Source organism: Mobula birostris, chromosome 17, assembly GCF_030028105.1.
Source record: "Mobula birostris isolate sMobBir1 chromosome 17, sMobBir1.hap1, whole genome shotgun sequence".
Lineage (NCBI taxonomy): Eukaryota > Metazoa > Chordata > Chondrichthyes > Myliobatiformes > Myliobatidae > Mobula > Mobula birostris.
In genome coordinates, this window is record NC_092386.1 from 22,915,128 (window position 1) to 22,934,565 (window position 19,438).

General features: G+C 39.9%; 1 protein-coding gene across 2 annotated transcripts in view; it reads right to left on the minus strand.

The window, feature by feature from the left end:
• The window catches only part of tmem232 (transmembrane protein 232), a 92,850-nt gene that overhangs the window by 40,211 nt on the left and 33,201 nt on the right, over window positions 1-19,438 (minus strand). For both annotated transcript variants that reach the window (XM_072281379.1, XM_072281380.1), the window contains 3 exons: window positions 11,477-11,582; window positions 7,639-7,796; window positions 4,932-5,031 (listed from right to left, as the gene is read on the minus strand). In XM_072281379.1, the coding sequence (XP_072137480.1) occupies window positions 4,932-5,031; window positions 7,639-7,796; window positions 11,477-11,582 (364 nt within the window). The remainder of the gene's footprint in view (window positions 1-4,931; window positions 5,032-7,638; window positions 7,797-11,476; window positions 11,583-19,438) is intronic.

The window sequence follows — 19,438 nt, forward strand, 5'->3', positions numbered from 1 at the left end:
AAGATTGTGGCTTCAATACCTTCTTGTTCAATGTCAGCAAGAACAAGGAGATGATTATTGACTTCAGGAGGAGGAAACTTGAGGTCTATGACACAGTTTTCATCAGAGGATCAGAGGTGGAGAGGGTCAGCAACTTTAAATTCCTCAATGTTATCATTTCAGAGGACCTTTCCCGGGCCCAGCACTTAAGTGCAATTATGAAGAAAGCACGGCAGCACCTCTACTTCCTTAGGAGTTTGCGATACCTCTACAGATGTATGGTGGAGAGTAGATTGACTAACTGTATCACCACTTGGTATGGAAATACTCATGCCCTTAAATGGAAAATCCTACAAAAAATAGTGGCCATGGCCCAGTCCATCACGGGTAAAGTCCTCCCCAATATTGAGCATATCTACATGAAACATTGTCGCAGGAAAACAGCATCCATCATCAGGGATTCCCACCATCCAGGTCACGTTCTCTTCTCACTGCTGCCAACATGAAGGTGGTCCAGGAGCCTCAGGACTTCACACTACCAGGTTTAGGAATGGTAATTACCCCTCAGTCAGAGGGGTGACTGCACTCAACTTCACTGTCTCCATCACTGAACTGCTCCCACATCCTACGGACTCACTTTCAAAGACCCTTCATCTCTTTCCCGATAGTTATTGCTTATTTTTATTATTTTTTTTAACTTTCTTTTTGGATTTGCACAGTTTCTTGTTTTTTTTTTGCACACTGATTGTCTATTATGTTAGTGCAGTCTTTCATTGATTCCATTATTGTTTTTGGATTTATTGAATATGTCCACAGGAAAATGAATCTCAGGGTTGTACATGTTGACATATATGTACTTCGATAATAAATTTACTTTGAATACTGTGAGTCCAATTCACTGCTTCATTGGCATTTCCTCGGTTGTTGCACGGTCAAGGGCCATATGCCTGTTGGTGGCTGTTATGTTTTTTAACTTCAAAACATTAAACTAATTCAAAGACAGACACAGGGATTCTAAAGTGCAGGTTTATACTTCGAGTTTACCTTAAGCGAGGTGCGCACGTATCATGTGGTAGCCTGATGATGTATGCAGTTAACATATTTTTACATAAAACCTGTAATTAATTATTTAAATGAACAAGAATGCTTAATCAAACAATATAGATAGATCACTCAAATATTATTGAAATATTAAATACACAACACTCCTCCCTGCTTAGCTATAAACACCAACTCAATAGAGATTGCATTTCAACTATGTACACAGCATACTATATAATACAACTGTCATATAAAGACATCCACAGCATAGTAAATTTTAAATTGTGCCATTCAGGCTTAAAGATTTAATCATTGTGGAGGATCTCACTTTTGTAGGATCATGTCTTTTGACAAGGGGGATCACTCTGCTTGGCAGGTGAGGCTTGTGGCTGTGAAAACAATCTCAGGTTCTGGGGCGTTCTCTGTGGTGGTTGTAGGCATTGATTCTGAGAACATAGGAAGTGGTTCTAACAGCTCTGGATACCTTTCTTCTCCTTTTCTCTCACTGGATCAACTTCAATCCCTTTATTTTTCTTTCTCACATTCCTTCTATCCTTCACATCTTTCTCTTTCTCATTTATGTTCTTTCTCTCCATCTCTTCCCTCCTTTTTCTTCTTTTAGATTTTGCACCTTGATCTTGGGAAGTTGCATTTAGTTCACTGGAGTATTCTCTTATTAATCCATATATTGCTCCCTTTGTCATCTATCTGACCTCTCCTCTTGATTTCCTCATCCACACCATCATCTGACAAATCCTCCGTTTTCGTATTTCCGTTGACTTCTTTCTTTTTGGCCTTCCATTCATCCAGCTGGGTTTTGGTCGTTGCATCTACTTTTACAAGCAACTTTTTGTCTCCCATTTGAGTTCATGCGTTAACCTTAATGTACACAAAGTAGATTCTGGTTCTTTATACTCGTAAAAGCTGAATACCTGCAACTTTCCTGAAGCTCCTTGAACTCTCTTGCAGCTTAAAACCAAGCCACATGTTGCAAGTAACTGCCTGATAAACATATCGCAAGCTTACACCTACAAAACCTGTTGTAGTTGGAACTCGTTTCATTACTTTCATGCTTCCTTTGAGCAGCATGGACCGTCCTTGGTCTAATATGCTTTCCAACCAGAGGCACAGGGGCTGTACTGACACCTGTTTGTCCTCTGTTGGGCAACAGTTCACTGTGTTCAGCATGGAGACAGTTAATGCATTATCCAGTATGTTTCTTAATTTGCTTTCAGTTGACGTTGTTGTAGGGGATATGGCATGCAAGTGGTGGATAGATCCAGTACAGTTGCAGTTGTCTCAGCCAATCACATCTCCACAATGCTGCTCCTTCTGTTTTTTTTTACCACATACAAGCTCAAGCTGCTTGTTGGTTGTTGTATTTCACAGTTACAGATGTCATTCCCACAGAAGTTATCTTTTCTCCTGAATAATTGGATATCCCCACTAACATCTTAACTACATTCTACAGAGGTGTGGTCGAGAGTGTGCTGACCTTTTGCATCACAACCTGGTACTCCAGCTGCAGTGCTGTCGACAAAAAAGCCTTGCAGAGGGTGGTTAGGGGAGCAGAGAAGATTATTGGGGTCTCCCTACCTTCTGTCCAAGACCTCTTTCAGAGTCGATGCCTCCAGAAGACACGGTACATCATTAAAGACCCCTCACACCCTCTCCATGAACTGTCTGTTCTTCTGCCATCAGGCAAACGTTACAGGAGCATCGAAACTAAAACCACAAGGCTACTAAACAGCTTCCTCCCATAGGCAGTCAGACTGCTAAATAGCTGCTCTACCTGACTCTGCTTTGGACACTTTTAACTTGCGCTGGACACTTATAACTTGACTTTAACTGACATGTGGCTGTTGTGTTTTACTATTTATTGTTATGTTTATTATTTAGTGTTGCATTTGTTATGTTATGATTGCACTGCTCCTGAGAAACGTTGTCTCATTCTGCCCTGCAGAGCTGATGTACGGTTAGAATGACAATAAAGTTTTTTTGAATCTTTGAATCTGCAGTCTTCAGTTTAGTATCTTTAAAATGCCATTCAGACTCATTTTGTGGAATAACTGAAACAGCAGAACCAGTGTCTAATTCCATTTTAATTAATTTGCCATTCCCTTCAGGCATAAGCCATATTGCTTGTCTATTATTAATTTTCACACTGTAAACCAATGCTATACGATCCAGTGTTACTCTCGTCATTATCAGATTTTTCATCAACAGGATGCAGGTTAGTGCTCTTTTTGAAACTGTAACTTTAAGTTTGATCTTTTTCTCTTCCCTGTGCAGACCATTTATTTTTGTCTGCACGACATGTCCTACTTCGTTGCATCTTAAATCTACATTTGTTTGGTGTACGTGAGCCCCTGCCACAAAGGTAACACAGTTTGTTCGGTCAGGCCTGGTTCTATTTAGACAATATAGTTTGATTCCTGACTGCAACTCAATTGCATCTCTATCTGCAATTTCCATTGAAACAGTGATTTCCACTGCTCACTTAAATGTAACCTGTGCTTCAGTTAGGAGTCATTTTTGAATGCTTTCTTTTAAGATTCCACAAACAAAATGATCTCTTAGTGCATCATTAACCCGATCATTGAACTAACAATCCTCAAATAATCTCTTTAATTCAGCCATGAATGCTGAAATGGACTCCCCTTCTTTTGATTCCACTTATAAGACCTAAAGCATTCTGAAATCAACAATGGCTTTGGTTCCAATTGTTCCTGCATCACATTTACAATAGCAGCAAAGCTCATTTCTGATGGTTTGGTAGGAGCAGTTAAACTATGCCTTTAAACCTAATGCACTTAACAAAATTTACACTTGCTTCTCAGTGGTTATTTAATTTGTATAAAATGATGTTCCAGTAGCTCAGTATATATGAACCAATGTAATCAAACCCGCCAATCTTTCCGATGTATCCGGCTACCTGTATTTCTGATTTTATAAAAAATGATTATTCTCACCCAGTACTCATGCCTTATGAAGCTGTGAGTTCCTCAGTTTTCTAACTTAAAAAACACACCCAATCATGTCTTCCCTTCTGAGGACTGCCTCTCCAATTGCTGGGCTGTGCTAAGCTTTTTCTTCTTTGAAGATCTCGCTCTGCGTGAACAGGTTGGTATCCATCTCAGGTTACTTTTTAAAGTACCTTGTCATCAATGTTATGTTTTGTAACTTCAAAGCATTAAACTAAGTCAAAAGGAAGACACATACAGTCTGAAACGCGGGTCTATACTTCGAATTTACTTTAAGTGAGGCACGCACGTATTATGTGGTAGCATGATGATGTATGCAACGAACATATTTTTAGATGTAACCTGTAATTAATTATGTAAACAAACAGGAATGCTTAATCAAACATAATACAAGATTACTCAAATACTATTGAAATATTAAATACACAACAGCGGCCACTGACAAAGAAGACACAGAAGCTGGTTTTATGCCACTGGATTCTGTACTGGCTGGGAGGCTGGCCCTCCACTGCCCTCCAGTGTTCATTCCCGGGAAGACAAGCTTGATTGCATTTATACTAGGTGAAGAAGTGCTGCGGACTGTTCTGCAGAAATGTGATTCTAGGACAATATCCCATGCAACATCAATCTACAAGTCATGATACTCAGTGACGGGCTATAATATTATTATTGTTTATTTATTTTTGTAACTGTATGTTTTTCTTCACTCATTATTATATGTGCTCTATGTGCTGTGTGTGATTGTTGATGCTGTGTTTGCACCTTGGCCTCAGAGGGATGTTGTTTTGTTTGGCCATAATTCTGTGTATGGTTTAATGACAATTAACTTGAACTTGAACCTGAACTAGTACATCTGGCTGTGGAACTTTGCCTACTCAATAATACTGCACCCTGATATTCAGTAAACTGTTCTAATCACATACTTACCTTTTAAGAAACCGTGAAGGCGATATTTACATTGCTCAAATGGTCCTACCAATCCAGCAAGGTGAAAGGTAAACAATCTTAGAAAAGTTAAAAATCCAACCTATTGAAAGAACAAAGTGAACATAATTTCTAAATATTAACACCAGGTAGTATACTTCTACTATAAGAACAATCTATCTACAAAGATTTAAATTTGTAAAACAAATTCAAATTTTACTACAGCTCCATTTTGTGACGGTTTCATTAAAATGAAAATCAAAAACCGCAGGCGCTGAAAATCTGAAATAAAGATGAGAAATGCTGGAAATACTGTCCAACTTATAGACCTGAAATTGAAACATTCATGTTCTCTTTTCATAGATCCTGCCTGGCCTCTGAATGTTTCCAGCACTTACTGTTTTTATTTTATTGAGACCCCATTATATCAGATATGCCAGCTGGAAGGACATGAAAGAATAATAGGTTTAGCTCTTAGACATTTCATTCAAAAATATAATTTCAATACCACTCATGAACTTGAATTAAGTCTCAATGTTATTGAAAATACAATGCTTCATTTTCTTCTGTTGTTAATAGCACTAGAAAGCATAGGTAACAATTTCTTATAGTCATTATGAACATGCCTGCTGATTCTCAGGGGGAATATCTGCTTGGAGGAATGAAACAGATTAATTCAACAAATTTTAAATTAAGCCAACTAAGTTGAAGCTTTGGACACTACCTCACTTTTCTGTTTTTTGCACATTAAAAAAAATCTATTCAATATACGTAATTGATTTACTTGTTTATTTATTATTGTTTTATTTTATTTATTATTATTTTTTTCTATCTCTGCTAGATTATGTATTGCATCGAACTGCTGCTGCTAAGTTAACAAATTTCATGTCACATGCCGGCGATAATAAACCTGATTCTGATTCTGATTCCATTGCATTCAGAAACAAAGCAAATGAACAACCTCCTGTTAGGAATATCTACTGTCTTCTAATTCTCTGGAACTACATTCATCACCCATCTCTCCCACCAACAAATAATTGCTAAAGGGCAGTAGAGACTATTTTGTTTGCCCTGTACTTGGCACTGGCCAATATTATTTGTGTATCTCTTCTTTATTTGAACAACTGCCAGGACTACTGGTCTAAATATTAATGCTAAAAGTTCAGATTAGTTCTAGTCTGGATTTGATGGTTCTTGAGTCCAGAAAGACCTGAATATTTTCCCCATTTTCTTGTAATAGGATGCTAATAAAAATATTGCCATGGCACTTTCCCACCTCTATAAGTAGTCACCATTCTCCCCTAACTTTTCTTTTAATTTTCTTCAAGGAATTAAGTCAATTTGTCTATTATGAATAGTTATGTCCAGAAATTCATTCCCAGCCAGTTATTCAAAACACGATCTATAGTAGTGCTAGCACATTGTAATATGCCTCCTATACTCATTCCATTAGAATTAAACTCAGAGGTTGAACACAATGTTATCACACAAAATCTTCTGTGACTGACAAGATGAATTTCCAGGCATTATTCTTTTCCACTGGATTGACCTTTTAAATCAAATCTTATCGCTATATATATCTTGCTACGTCTTGCTGAAGTCATTATTGATCTGGGGAAGGACTTTGACTAGTTGTGGTTACATCACAATGGAGACACAATAGGTTCCAGATGTGGGAATCTAGCGGAAAAAAATGTAAATTTCTGGTGGCAATCTTAAGGCCAGGCAGCAAAAGTGAAGGCAACAAAGGCAGCATCTAAACATTTCATATATTTTATTTTTCCTTTTCCACTCTTGTACTATTCTTTGTGAAATACAACAAGAGGCTCCAGACAATAAAGCCAAATGCCACCTCAGGGAATGCCAAATTAACTTTCAACTCCTCACATTACCTTCTGGTCTCTCTGCACTGAGTTCAATAATTTCTGGTAATCATCTGTTGTTCTGGCTATGAGACCCCACATTTTCAGCACTCATTATTGCTTATTTTTGTTTTCCTTTTGGTAATTTTACATATTCATATTTTTCTCTTTACAACTATACTGAACTTTTTTGTTTATTTACGGGACAATTTACAATGACCAACTAACCTACTATCTGGTACATCTTTGGACTGTGGGAGGAAACCGGTGTACCCAGAGGGACCCCACATGGTCACGGGAGAACATACAAACTCCATACAGGCAGTGGCTGGGAATCAAATCCGGGTCACTGATACCGTAATGCGTTATGCTAACCACTTTGATACTGTACTGTCCCTCCTTTTTGTTGTTCATTATCTTTCAGTTACTATCCTTCATTCTATTCTGTCACTCTGTTGCCATTTAATTTCTATAGTTGTAATGCCATCTCAGGATGCATCAGTTGCAGAGTCTTGACTCCTTTAATATACATCAAAGTTCTCACCACAACTGTTTGTGTTTCAATTCACATAATCGTTCACTATTTATTGCTAATTAACCATGCATTTCCACTTCATGCCTTTTTTCTTCTACCATGTAGAAACTTGCAGCTTTATTTCTGCTTACATTACTCTCCAATCAAACAGATCACTTGGTGTAGAAATTAAATTAAACTTCAACACGAGGGAATTAAACTTAAATTAAACTTCAAAATTAAACTTCAATCTATTTTGTGACATCAAAGTATCCTATCCTTTTGTTGTGCAAGTACATTTAAAGAATGAGTTATGCTTTATCTAACAAAGTACCTTGATCATCTTGACTTCACAGATGTACAGATATGATTGCTTCACTGCATCTGTACAAATCCAATACAAAAATAACTCTGCCAGGAAGAACAAAACTGGAATCTGATCTGGATGAAATGGTGCATGGTCCAGAGAAATTAAGAGAATGTCCAGCGCTTCTTGATAAATGAAGAAGAAATTACATGAGTACCAAATCAAGAAATGCTAAATAAATAAAAGCAAATTTAACCTTGTTGGTTCCTTTTTCCTTAAACTTATTAACTTAAGCAGGATATTTTTTAAGTAAATATCCGATTGCACTAACATCAAAGGTCTTAAATTCAAAAGAGATCTTGAGGTTCAACTGAGAACTAAAAAAAATTGACCAGATTTTTTCGTGATAAGAAGTCTGTGATTAAAATTTACACCAGCCTGTTCACCAACTCAAAGAGAAGTATCAGAGAAGTATCAGCTTTATGCTGCCTGATTTTTGGCAACTATTTAGACCCCTAAGCAAATGGATTGGAGAGACCTTAGCTGTCAACTTTCTGTGCCTTTAAAGACTGCCAACCATCAGTACATTCATGATGTATCTGAAACATCTAACTCTGTACTTCATCCCAAGGTTATCAAGGTTTTAGACATCACAAGCCTCTCCACCATAACAAGGTGACGATCCTCTGCAGGTGGTGGGGCATGACCGGGCACTATAGCATTGGTAAAATTATAGAACTCTAAGAAAAGGAGGGTTATGCAGACATACAGAGAGGGAGAGATAGCAGCTTTTAGAACACCAAGAGGAGATTGTCTAGTCTAAGGGGTCTGAAAACATCAGGAGCAAACACCGTAAATTGCCAGCATTGTTCCACACACATCGTGGCAGCCAGAATGCAGTCCCAAGTCTGTGGAGTGGAGGCACAGCTCACTTCAGCTAGTCCTTACAGCACTCACTATGGACTAAACAATTCATTGCTAAGAGAGTACCAGCAGAGGTAGGGATTTGCACCAAGTTCATGCCACAGTAGCAATGAAATCGGTAAATGTTTGAGGCAGGTATCAGTACAGTGTACCATTAGTAAAGCATCACTATGCATAATGCTACAAAGATGCATAATAACTTCTAGTGCACTTTACATTTGTGCTTTCAAAGTTCAAAGTATATTTATTATCTAAGTACATATGTCAGCATAAGCTAAAGAGCAAAGCTCCAGAGACTAGGTCGGGCGACAGAGGTTGTTGCAGGAGGCAGAGGTGCGGCTATGGTATTGCTTTGAGTCAGTGGACCGGGCCATGTTCAAGTACTCATCTGTGAATCTAAATGAGTACAACATGGCTGTCACAGACTTTATTGGAACAATTGTAGACAAGTGTGCCCCAACAAAATCATTCTGTCTTCCCCAATCAGAAGTCCTGGATGAACCATGAGATCCACAATATGCAGAGAGCCAGGTCAGTAACATTCAAGTCTGGTGACCAAGAAAGTTCCAAGAGTCTAGGTATGATTCCAGAAAATCATCTCACAGGTGACGAAACAATTTCAGTATAAACTGGAATCGGTGAAGGATGCTGAACAGTTGTGGTAAGGCTTGAATATTACCACCTCTTATAAAGTTAAATCAAGCAACATGGATGACAGCAGGGCTTTACTTTCACCTGAGTTTGATGCCTTCTATGCTCTGTGTGACCATCAAAACATGGAGGAACCATCGTGAACTTCCACAGCCCCCCAGTGATCCTGTGATTTCAGTCTCTGATGCCCAAGTGTGAACAGCCTTCAGAAGGGTTAACCCACGGCAAGCATCCGTCCCAGATTGGGTACCTGGCCAAGTACTAAAGAGCTGTGCTGTTCAACTGGCCGGAGGGTGCCCTAAAATCTTTAACATCTCATTTTGGCAGTCTAAGGTACCCACCTGCTTCAAGCCGGCTTCAAATTCTACCAATGTCTGAGACAGCATGCTGACCTGCCTCAATAACTATCATCCAGTCACACTTACATCCACATGGAGAAGTGCTTTGAGAGATTGGTGATGAAATATATCAACTCCAGCCTGAGAAGCCACTTGGATATACTCCAATTTGCCTACCGGAGCAACAGGTCCACAGCAAATGCCATCTTGTTGGCTCTTCATTCAACCTTGGAAAATCTGGACAGCAAATGTGCATATATCAGGATGCTCTTTATCGACTACAGCTCGGCATTCAATACCAACATCTACTCAGAATTAATAAATAAGCTGCAAGGCCTTGGCTCCTTGTGCAATTAGATCCTCAGTTTCCTCACTTGCAGACCCCAGTCAGTTCAGCTTGGCAACAATATCTCCTCCATGATCTCTACCAGCACAGGTGCATCACAAGTCTGTGTGCTTAGCTCCCTGCATACTCGCTTTACACTTATGACTGCGTGGCTAAGCACAGCTGCAATACAACATTCACTGCCAAGTCAAAGGTGCTGATAAATCAGCATATGGGAGGGAGATTGAAAATCTGGCTGAGTGGTGCCATAACAACAACCTCTTACTCAATGTCAACAAGACCAAGCAGCTGATTATTGACTTCAGGAGAAGGAAGCCATGAACCAGTCCACATGGGAAGATCAGAGGTGGAGGGGGTCAGAAACTGTAAGTTCCTCGGTGTTATTACTTCAGAGGACCTGTCCTGAGCTGAGCACATAAGGGCAATTATGAAGAAAGCGCAGCAGTGCCGCTACTTCCTTAGGAGTATACAAATATTCGGCATGACATCTAAAACTTTGACAAACTTCTATAGATGTGTGGTGGAAAATATATTGACTAACTGCATCACAACATGGTAAGGAAACATCAATGCCCTTGAATGGAAAATCCTACAAAAAGTCCAGTCCATCATGGGTAAAGACTTCCCAGCCATTGAGCACATCCACATGAAATGCTGTCACAGGAAAGCACCATCCCTCAGGGACCTCTACCACCAAAGACATACTCTAATCTCACTGCTGTCATCAGGTTGAAGATATAGGAGCCTCAGTTCTCACACCACCAGGTTCAGGAACAGTTATTACCCCTCAACCATCATGCTTTTGAACCAAAGGGTATAACTTCACTCAGTTTCACTTGCCCCATTATTGAAATGTTCCCACAATCTGTGGACTCACTTTCAAGGACTCTTCATCTCATGTTCCCGATACTTACTGCTTATTTATTTATTATTTTTATTATTATTACTTCTTTTTTTGTATTTGCACAGTTTGCTGTCTTTTGCAGTCTGATTAAACACCCAAGTTGATGCAGTCTTTTTTAAAATTCTGTTTTGGTTATTATTCTATGGATTTATTGAGTATGCATGCGAAAAGTGAATCCCAAGGTTGTATATGGTGACATACAGTATATGTACTTTGATCATAAATTTACTTTGAACTTTGAAATACTATCTTGAGATTTTCTTTTGCAGGCATCTACAGGAAAATAAAGAAATACAATAGAATTTATGAAAAACTATACGTACCAAAGACTGGTAAATAATCAATGTGGAAAAAGGACAAGTCATGCAAATAATAAATACCAAATAAGTAAATATATAATACTGAGAACATGAGTTGTAGAGTCCTTGAAAGTGAGTCTGTAGGTTGTGGAGTCAATTCAATATTAAGGTGAATCATACTGGTCCAGGAGCCTGCATCCACCGTGCAATTCCAAGGATGAACTAATTACACCCTGAGTGCTATGCAAGGTAAAAGCTTACATTCCTTAGCATTTCAGTTAATCAAATTTCAAGTTTAATTAGCGGAATGGTATTCTAGCATTGCATCTTCAATAGTCTACAGTTTGCCTTACAGATAAGAGTAATTTCTGTTATCTTTCATTGAAGTTGACATAAAACTTACCTTCTTGAATTTTACCTTTACACTGAACCAGCAAAGCTAGCTCGGTCCAAGCTACTGATAGATTTACATGATCTCCTGAGCCCATTGTACTCAGGCCAGCTTTGCGCTGAGGAGTGAAGAAAATCAATTAATGTAATTGCCTATAGCATTCAGTATTTAATACTTTTGTAACACAGTCACTAAAAGTGGTGCATTACAGTGAGTAAAACAAGGCAAAGCTTATGACTATGATATTAGTTAATAGAACTCCTTATCGATTGAGTATATTCACATTCTTTTTATTCTGTTGCTGCTATTCAGAGATAATGGGACATCAGATGGACAATAAGAGTTTTATCTTGTCTGTGTTTAATTAATTTAAGTATTCACCTGGCAAATCTTAATTAAGGTTATTGCACTGACAATTGTTCCAGATCAAACAAGAGCTCTGCAGCGTATTAGTACTTCAAATTGTTTTAAATTCATTTCGCTCTCCAAACTATGTTAAATGCCTATACTATCACTATAATGGTGGGAGAGATCAATACCATCAATAAAAAGATGAAACCATACAATTATCACAGTAAAAAATAAAGAATTTTCCAGATTAGGTTGATCGTTTTGATATCAACGCACTGAGGGACAGGGAGCACACAAAAATAAAGAAATTTATGCAAGATAACATGAAGGCATGTAAGTTGAATACAAGTGTTATTTATCAATCATTGAATAAGGCAGTCAGCAAGGATGAAACCTACTAGAACTGCTGATTCAAGCTATTTGTCATTGGACAAGGTTCTCAGATTAAGTTGGATAGTATTACAAATGTCAGACTTCCACTACTTAAACAAGATAGTTAAGCGTTTTGTAACTGAATCCTCACAGTGAGCAACCAAACTTCACAAAGGGATGAATAAACGCTTCTCAGACTTCCAGCTGGGTACAGGTATAATGGTACGGAATCCAGTCATGATGGCAGAGTTTGTCTTTGAAGCATTGATTATAATCCATGCCTGTACCCGGCCAGACGCCTAAGAAGAGTTTATTCGTCATATACACTGGGAAAGCACCAGATACTTTTTCACAAAGGGATGTTTAATTCTGTACCTCTGCTCAATCTGCATAGCATAAATAATCAAACAAAAGTTATAAAACATCATAAATGAGAACTATTTTGCAATTCATAATTATGTGTACCATTAGCGCCCTTTAGAACTGCAAATAACAGATTTATTGCCTAAAAAGTTCGCTTCTGTACATTAACTAGTTTTCACAGCCTTGTGTCAGATTTCTGAAGTCATAATTTTTGTCACTCCTTGTGACACTAAAAAACACTTTGTTAATGCATTGAGCATTCCTATAAGCTGTGCCTATAAAGGATATTTCTCCTATCCCTTTAGGAGAGCACTACAGTGCAAGTCATCCATCCAGCAGTTTATTTTTATGACTTTCCTTCTATCACTTAACTTTAATTTCAGACATTTCTCCATTTGTTTTGCATGTATTTTTAATTCATTTCAACTTCTTGTTGTCACAGCTGGATATTCCCATTAGTTATCCCTGGACTGGCACTTACAGATTAGCTTCACAGCCCCTTTGCTGAGTGAAACCCATAGCTCAGTTTGTAGTAATCTCACCCAAATCAGAAAGTGGTCAATTCAAATCCCGTTGTGCAAATGAGGACAAAAGTCCTCAGAGTTATATGGTGTACCTTTATAAGTATCACACATCTGAAAAATTAATGATGGGGGTTGGAATTGTGTAAATGTAGCTAATCTGCAAGAAGTTTAGTGTTAATCTCCAATGAGTCATTTTTGAAAAATTCAATCCAACACTCTTTCAAATATCATTTCTCACCAAAAAGAGCCTTGTTACACTCACATGGAGCACAGCCAAATAAAAATGAGCCATATTTTCATACACCAACAAAATCACTGACCACTTACGGGATGAGAAGAGGAAACCACCATTGTAAACATTTATGTTGTACTTAAAGGAAATGAACTGATTGTACACTAAAAGGAAGTCCTACCTTTAACCAGGTAATGGCATGCAAGGTAAGGTAGACACATCAGGTTAGGACTCACCATCCACAGAGGCTGACCAGATTTGGCAACACTACCAGCTGTTTCCTAGCCCCTGTCTAATCACAACACATTCCCATTTCCAAAAGGTTGCACAGGTGACTTTCCTTTTCTCATAATGAGTTGGAAATGATACAGCTAAGACTGGAAGTTCAAGCCGTGTGGGTGTTGGTGAAAGTTCACACGCATTTGTTATTCCAGGCAGTACAGTGGTTTGTGTCTGTCATTAATTTGTATTTTCAGTTCCTGGGCTCTGTCACATCTCAGCTTTGCGCATCTGGTCAATGTATGTGAGCTCTCAGTACTATGCTGGATTAAACCATGGAAACCCATTCTGCTAACTATTCCCAACAGCTGGGCTGATCAGAAGCATTTGCTGTCTCTCACCCCACCTTGCCTGAAAACTGAGGACTTAAATCTTGATGTTAAGGATGATGGTAAATGTAAAAAAAAACATAGGGACCCATTGGTTATAGAAGTGTCCTTTGTTTTTACTGACAAGGACTTGGTAGTTTATACTCTTGCTTGTAGCTCAGAAGCTGTGAGTTGAAGCCCCACTCTGGAATCTTGGGTGCAACAGTCTGACCCAATGCTACTTTGCCACATTACACCAGTGAGTAAGCTTCAAAACATGTTTTTTTTAAAATTATTACATACACTGAGATACAATGAAATATTTTAGTGTTCATTCCACACTGAGTATATTGAGAGAGTATAAGAAGAAAAAAAACAGAATGTAGAACGGCGTTGCAGTTACAGAGAAAGTGCAGTGCAGGTAGACAAATGCAGTGCAAAGGCCATGACAAGGGAAACTGCGAGATCAAGAGTTCATCTTTATTGTATAAGAGGTCCATTTCAGGTCCTTATATACAGCAGGATAGAAGCTGTCCTTGAACCTGGCTGTACATGTTCAAAGTTTTTGTATCTTCCACCTGACGTGAGATAAGAGAGAATGACTGGAGCAGGAGGGGGTCCTTGATTATGTTGGATGGACATTCTGAGGTTAGGGAGGGTGCAACAGAAACCTATTTCTTTAACACAAGAGATTCCGCAGATGCTGGAAATGATGAAGGTCTCGGCCCAAAATAGATATTTTGAATGCTTTTCTTTTCTGTTTAACTCCTCAGATTACTGTTGAGAGAACCGTTCTTAGGTGCGTCTTTGTATTCTGATCCTGCCAACACCAAAGTTCCCTGGCATTTCTAAACAATTCTATGGTCTCACAAACTGCTGCTTCTATTACAGATACCCCTCAACCCTCAGGCTCTTGAACCAAAGGGGATAACTACACTCAAATTCACTTGCCCCATCACTGAAATGTTCCCACAACCCATGAACTCGCTTTCAAGGACTCTTTATCTCATGTTCTATGTATTATTTATTTATTTATTTATTATAGAAACGTAGAAAACCTACAGCACAATACAGCCCTTTGGCCTACAATGCTGTGCCAAACATGTGCTTACTTCAGAAATTACCTAGGGTTACCTATAGCCCTCTATTTTTCTAAGTTCCATGTACCTATCCAGGAGTCTCTTAAAAGACCCTATCATATCCGCCTCCAGCACCGTCGCTGGCAACCCATTCCATGCACTCACCACTCTCTGCGTAAAAAACTTACCCCTGACATCTCCTCTGTATCCACTTCCAAGCACCTTAAAACTGTGCCCTCTCACCCCTGGAAAAAAACCTCTGACTATCCATACCATCAATGCCTCTCATTATTATTATTCATTTTTGTATCTGCACAGTTTTTTGTCTTTTGCACACCGGCAGAATGCTCAAGTTGGTGTGGACTTTCATGGATTTTATTGTGGTTATTATTCTACTATAGATTTATTGAGTATACCTGCAAGAAAATTAATCTTAGGGTCATACAGTATATGGCGACATATATGTACTTTGATAATATATTTACATTGAACTTTGAACTTCTTGAATGCAGTACCTGGCGAATATATCCAGTAGAAAGTTTTTACATCGCCCTTCCATTACTAAACAAATCACTCGGTGCTAATAGCTTTCCTCCACTGTACCGCAGTGGGCAGTGTGATGGCGCAGCTGATAAACAGTACAAGACACCTGTGTTCAATCCCCACCTCTGGTGCTGTCCAGGTGGAGTCTGCACGTACTTCCTGAGACTGCGTGGTCTTTCTCTAGAGTCCACTCCACCATTTGATCATGACTGATTTATTATCCCTCTCAACCCCATTCTCCTGCCTTCTCCCTGTAACCATTCAGATTGGTAGGTTTACTGACCACTGTAAGTTATTCCTAATATAAACTGTGTTGGGTTCGGGGGGGGTGCAGAGGGAGGAGTTGATGAGAATAAAGGAAGAATAAAAATGGGATTATTGGGTGGATGATGGTCAGGGTGGGTCAAAGGACCTGCTTCCATGCATGTGACAATCTATAACACTGTCCACTGCCAAAGCATGAAGGTCCACACAGAATCAGAATCAGGTTTATTAGCACTGGAATGTGTCATGAAATTTGTTAACTTAGCTGCAGCAGTAGTTCACTGCAATACATAATGTAGAAGGGAAAAAAAGGAAAACAATAAATAAATAAATTACAGTATACATATATAGAATAGATTAAAAACCGTGCAAAAAGAGAATAATATATTAAAAAGTGAGGTAGTGTTCACTGATTCAATGGCCATTTAGGAATCGAATGGCAGAGGGGAAGAAGCTGTTCCTGAATCACTGAGCATGTGCCTTCAGACTTCTGTACCTCCTACCTGATGGTAACAGTGAGAAAAGGGCATGCTCTGGCTGCTGGGGGTCCTTAATAATGGACGCTGCCTTTCGGAGACACCACTCCTTGAAGATGTCCTGGGTACCTTGTAGGCTGGTACCCAAGATGGAGCCGACTAAATTTATGACCCTCTGCAGCTTCTTTCAGTCCTGTGCAGTAGCCGTCCCTTACCAGGCAGTGATGCAGCCTGTCAGAATGCTCTCCACGGTACAGCTATAGAAGTTTTTGAGTGTTTCTGTTGACATACCAAATCTCGTCAAACTCCTAATGTATAGCCACTGTCTTGCCTTCTTTATAGCTACATCGATATTTTGGGACCAGGTTAGGTCCTCAGAGATCTTGATACCCAAGAACTTGAAACTGCTCACTCTCTCTACTTCTGATCCCTCTGTGAGGATTGGTATGTGTTCCTTCATCTTACCCTTCTTGAAGTCCACAATCAGCTCTTTCGTCTTACTGACACTGAGTGCAAGGTTATTGCGGCAACACTCCGCTAGTTGGCATATCTTGCTCCTGTATGCCCTCTTGTCACCATCTGAGATTCTAACAACAATGGTTGTATCATCAGCAAATTTATAGATGATATTTGAGCTATACAGAGAGAGTAGAGCTGTGGGCTAAGCACACATCCCTGAAGTGCACCAGTGTTGATCGTCAGCAAAGAGGACATCTTATCACCAATCCACATAGATTATGGTCTTCCGGTTAGGAAGTCAAGGATCCAATTGCAGAGGGAGCTACAGAGGCCCAGGTTCTGTAACTTCTCAGTCAGGATTGTGGGAATAATGGTGTTCAATGCTGAGCTATAGTCGATGAACAGGTGTTTGTATTATCCAGGTGGTCTAAAGCCGTGTGAAGAGCCATTCAGATTGTGTCTGCCATTGACCTATTGTGACAATAGGCAAATTGCAGTGGGTCGAGGCCTTGCAGAGGCAGGAATTTAGACTAGTCATGACCAACCTCTCAAAGCATTTCATCACTGTCGATGTGAAAGCTACTGGGTGATCACCTTTAAGGCAGCTCACATTATTCTTCTTAGGCACTGGTATAGTTGAAGCAAGTAGGAACTTCCACCCTTAGCAGTGAGAGGTTAAAAATGTCCTTGAGTACTCCTGCCAGTTGGTTGGCACAAGCTTTCAGAGCCTTACCAGGTTGGGGCCTTCCGCCTTGTAAGGGTTCACCCTCTTTAATGACAGGCTAACATAGGCCTCCGAGAGAGAGATCACAGGGTCACCGGGTGCAGCAGGGATCTTCACAATTGTAGTTATATTCTCCCTTTCAAAGCCGGCACAGAAGGCATTGTGTTCATCTGGTAGTGAAGAATCGCTGCCATTCATGCAACTGGGTTTTGCTTTGTAGGAAGTAATGTCTTACAGTCCCTGCCAGAGTTGTCGTACATCTAATGTTGCCTCCAACCTCATTTGAAATTGTCCCTTCACCCTTGAAATAGCCCTCAGCAAGTCATACCTGGCTTTCTGGTACAGACCTGGGTCACCAGCCCTGAATGCCACACACAGATCTAGCCTTCAGCAGACGAAGTACTTCCTGGTTCATGCATGGCTTTTGATTTGGGAATGTACAGTAAGTCTTTGTAGGCACACACTCACCCACACAGGTTTTAATGAAGTCGGTAACAACTGCAGCATACTCATCCAGGTTCGAAGAATACAATCTAGACCACCGATTCAAAACAGTCCTGTAAGTGCTCCTGTGCTTCCCTTGTCCACACCTTCTTGGTCCTCACCACTGGTGCTGCAATATTCAGTCTCTGTCTATATTCAGGGAGTAGAAGAACAGCCAGGTTATCAGACTTCCTGAAGTGAGGGCGTGGAATAGCAAGGTAGGCATTCTTGTTGGTGGTGTAACAATGGTCCTGTGTGTTGTTTCCTCTGGTATTGCAAGTGATCTGTTGATGGTAATTGTTTAGTGATTTTTTTCAGACTGGCCTGGTTAAAATCTCCCAAAACAATGGTGCGTTGTTTCGTGCATGTTGATCCCATTGCTCAGATCATCTAAAGCCTGCTTGGCATTGGCCTGAGGTAGAGTGTGAGTCACACTCCATCTGATTTACTCCTGCAGCCTGTTGTAGAACACCTGTGGCTCCCTGTCAACTCAGGAGGCTCCTATTATATCTGTTATCAAGTTATAGTGGGTCTCTACACTTTACTCATTTATCATCTGTGCCCCCCAGGTCATCCCACTGCATTACTGAATGAGTTGGAGCAGTAGCAGAGACATTAAGGACAGGGGAAACATGCATGTGATCTGGGGGGGGGATGGGAAGGAGACAAAGAATAAAGGAATGTGTTTGCAAACCCTAGCCTCTAAGGCCATTCAGGGAAAGTCTCCAACCCTACAAAGACCCATGTATTTGGAGGTTAAGGTTTGCTAGGGCAGTGGTGGCTGTGACCAGCTGCAGGGTGAGCAAAGGCCAAGCAATGGAATGCTTTATCTGTAGAGTTAAGATGACAGTGACTCTGAGCTCAGCAGACTCCAGATCATTCCAACTGACATTGGTTGATCTACGCCACAGTTCACAGACCGTGCCTCACAGCATCAGGGAGATCACTGATGCTCTTTATTCTGGGAAAAGGATTTAAGTCACTAACATCATGAGCCCTGCCTGCCGTCCACCTGCATTTGTTAATTGTTGTCTAATCAAGAGTTGTTAAGCCCTTGTGCTTTCTGCTTAATCTTGTCAAATTTATTTTGACTGGCAAGAGTTTTTCAGCCTACTGTGATAGTTTAAAGCAGAATCCCAATTCGCACTTATTGCGGGGTCCTTGTGTGTGTTTTGAGAGTGACTCGTCTCTCAGCGTCGCTCAGTCAAGCCACCGAAGTTCAGCTGGTGTTCCGATTAATAAACTCTTGTTTCTGTCTCAACATGGGAGTTTGTTGTTCCTCCGCACCTGTCTTCAGTCATTTGTCACCTCACACTGTGACAACTCACCTTTCAGCAGAGAGGTTGCTGCTGAGTGAACATGTCGATTTGCAAGTGTTGTGGACTTCCAAAGGAAGTGTGAGTGCAGCATTTCAAGCTCTGCTTCAACATAAAGATCTCCTCACGAATCACAACTTTGATCACTCCCTGAACACACAACTCAAAACAGATTATAAACTCTCCAAGGAATTTGCATTG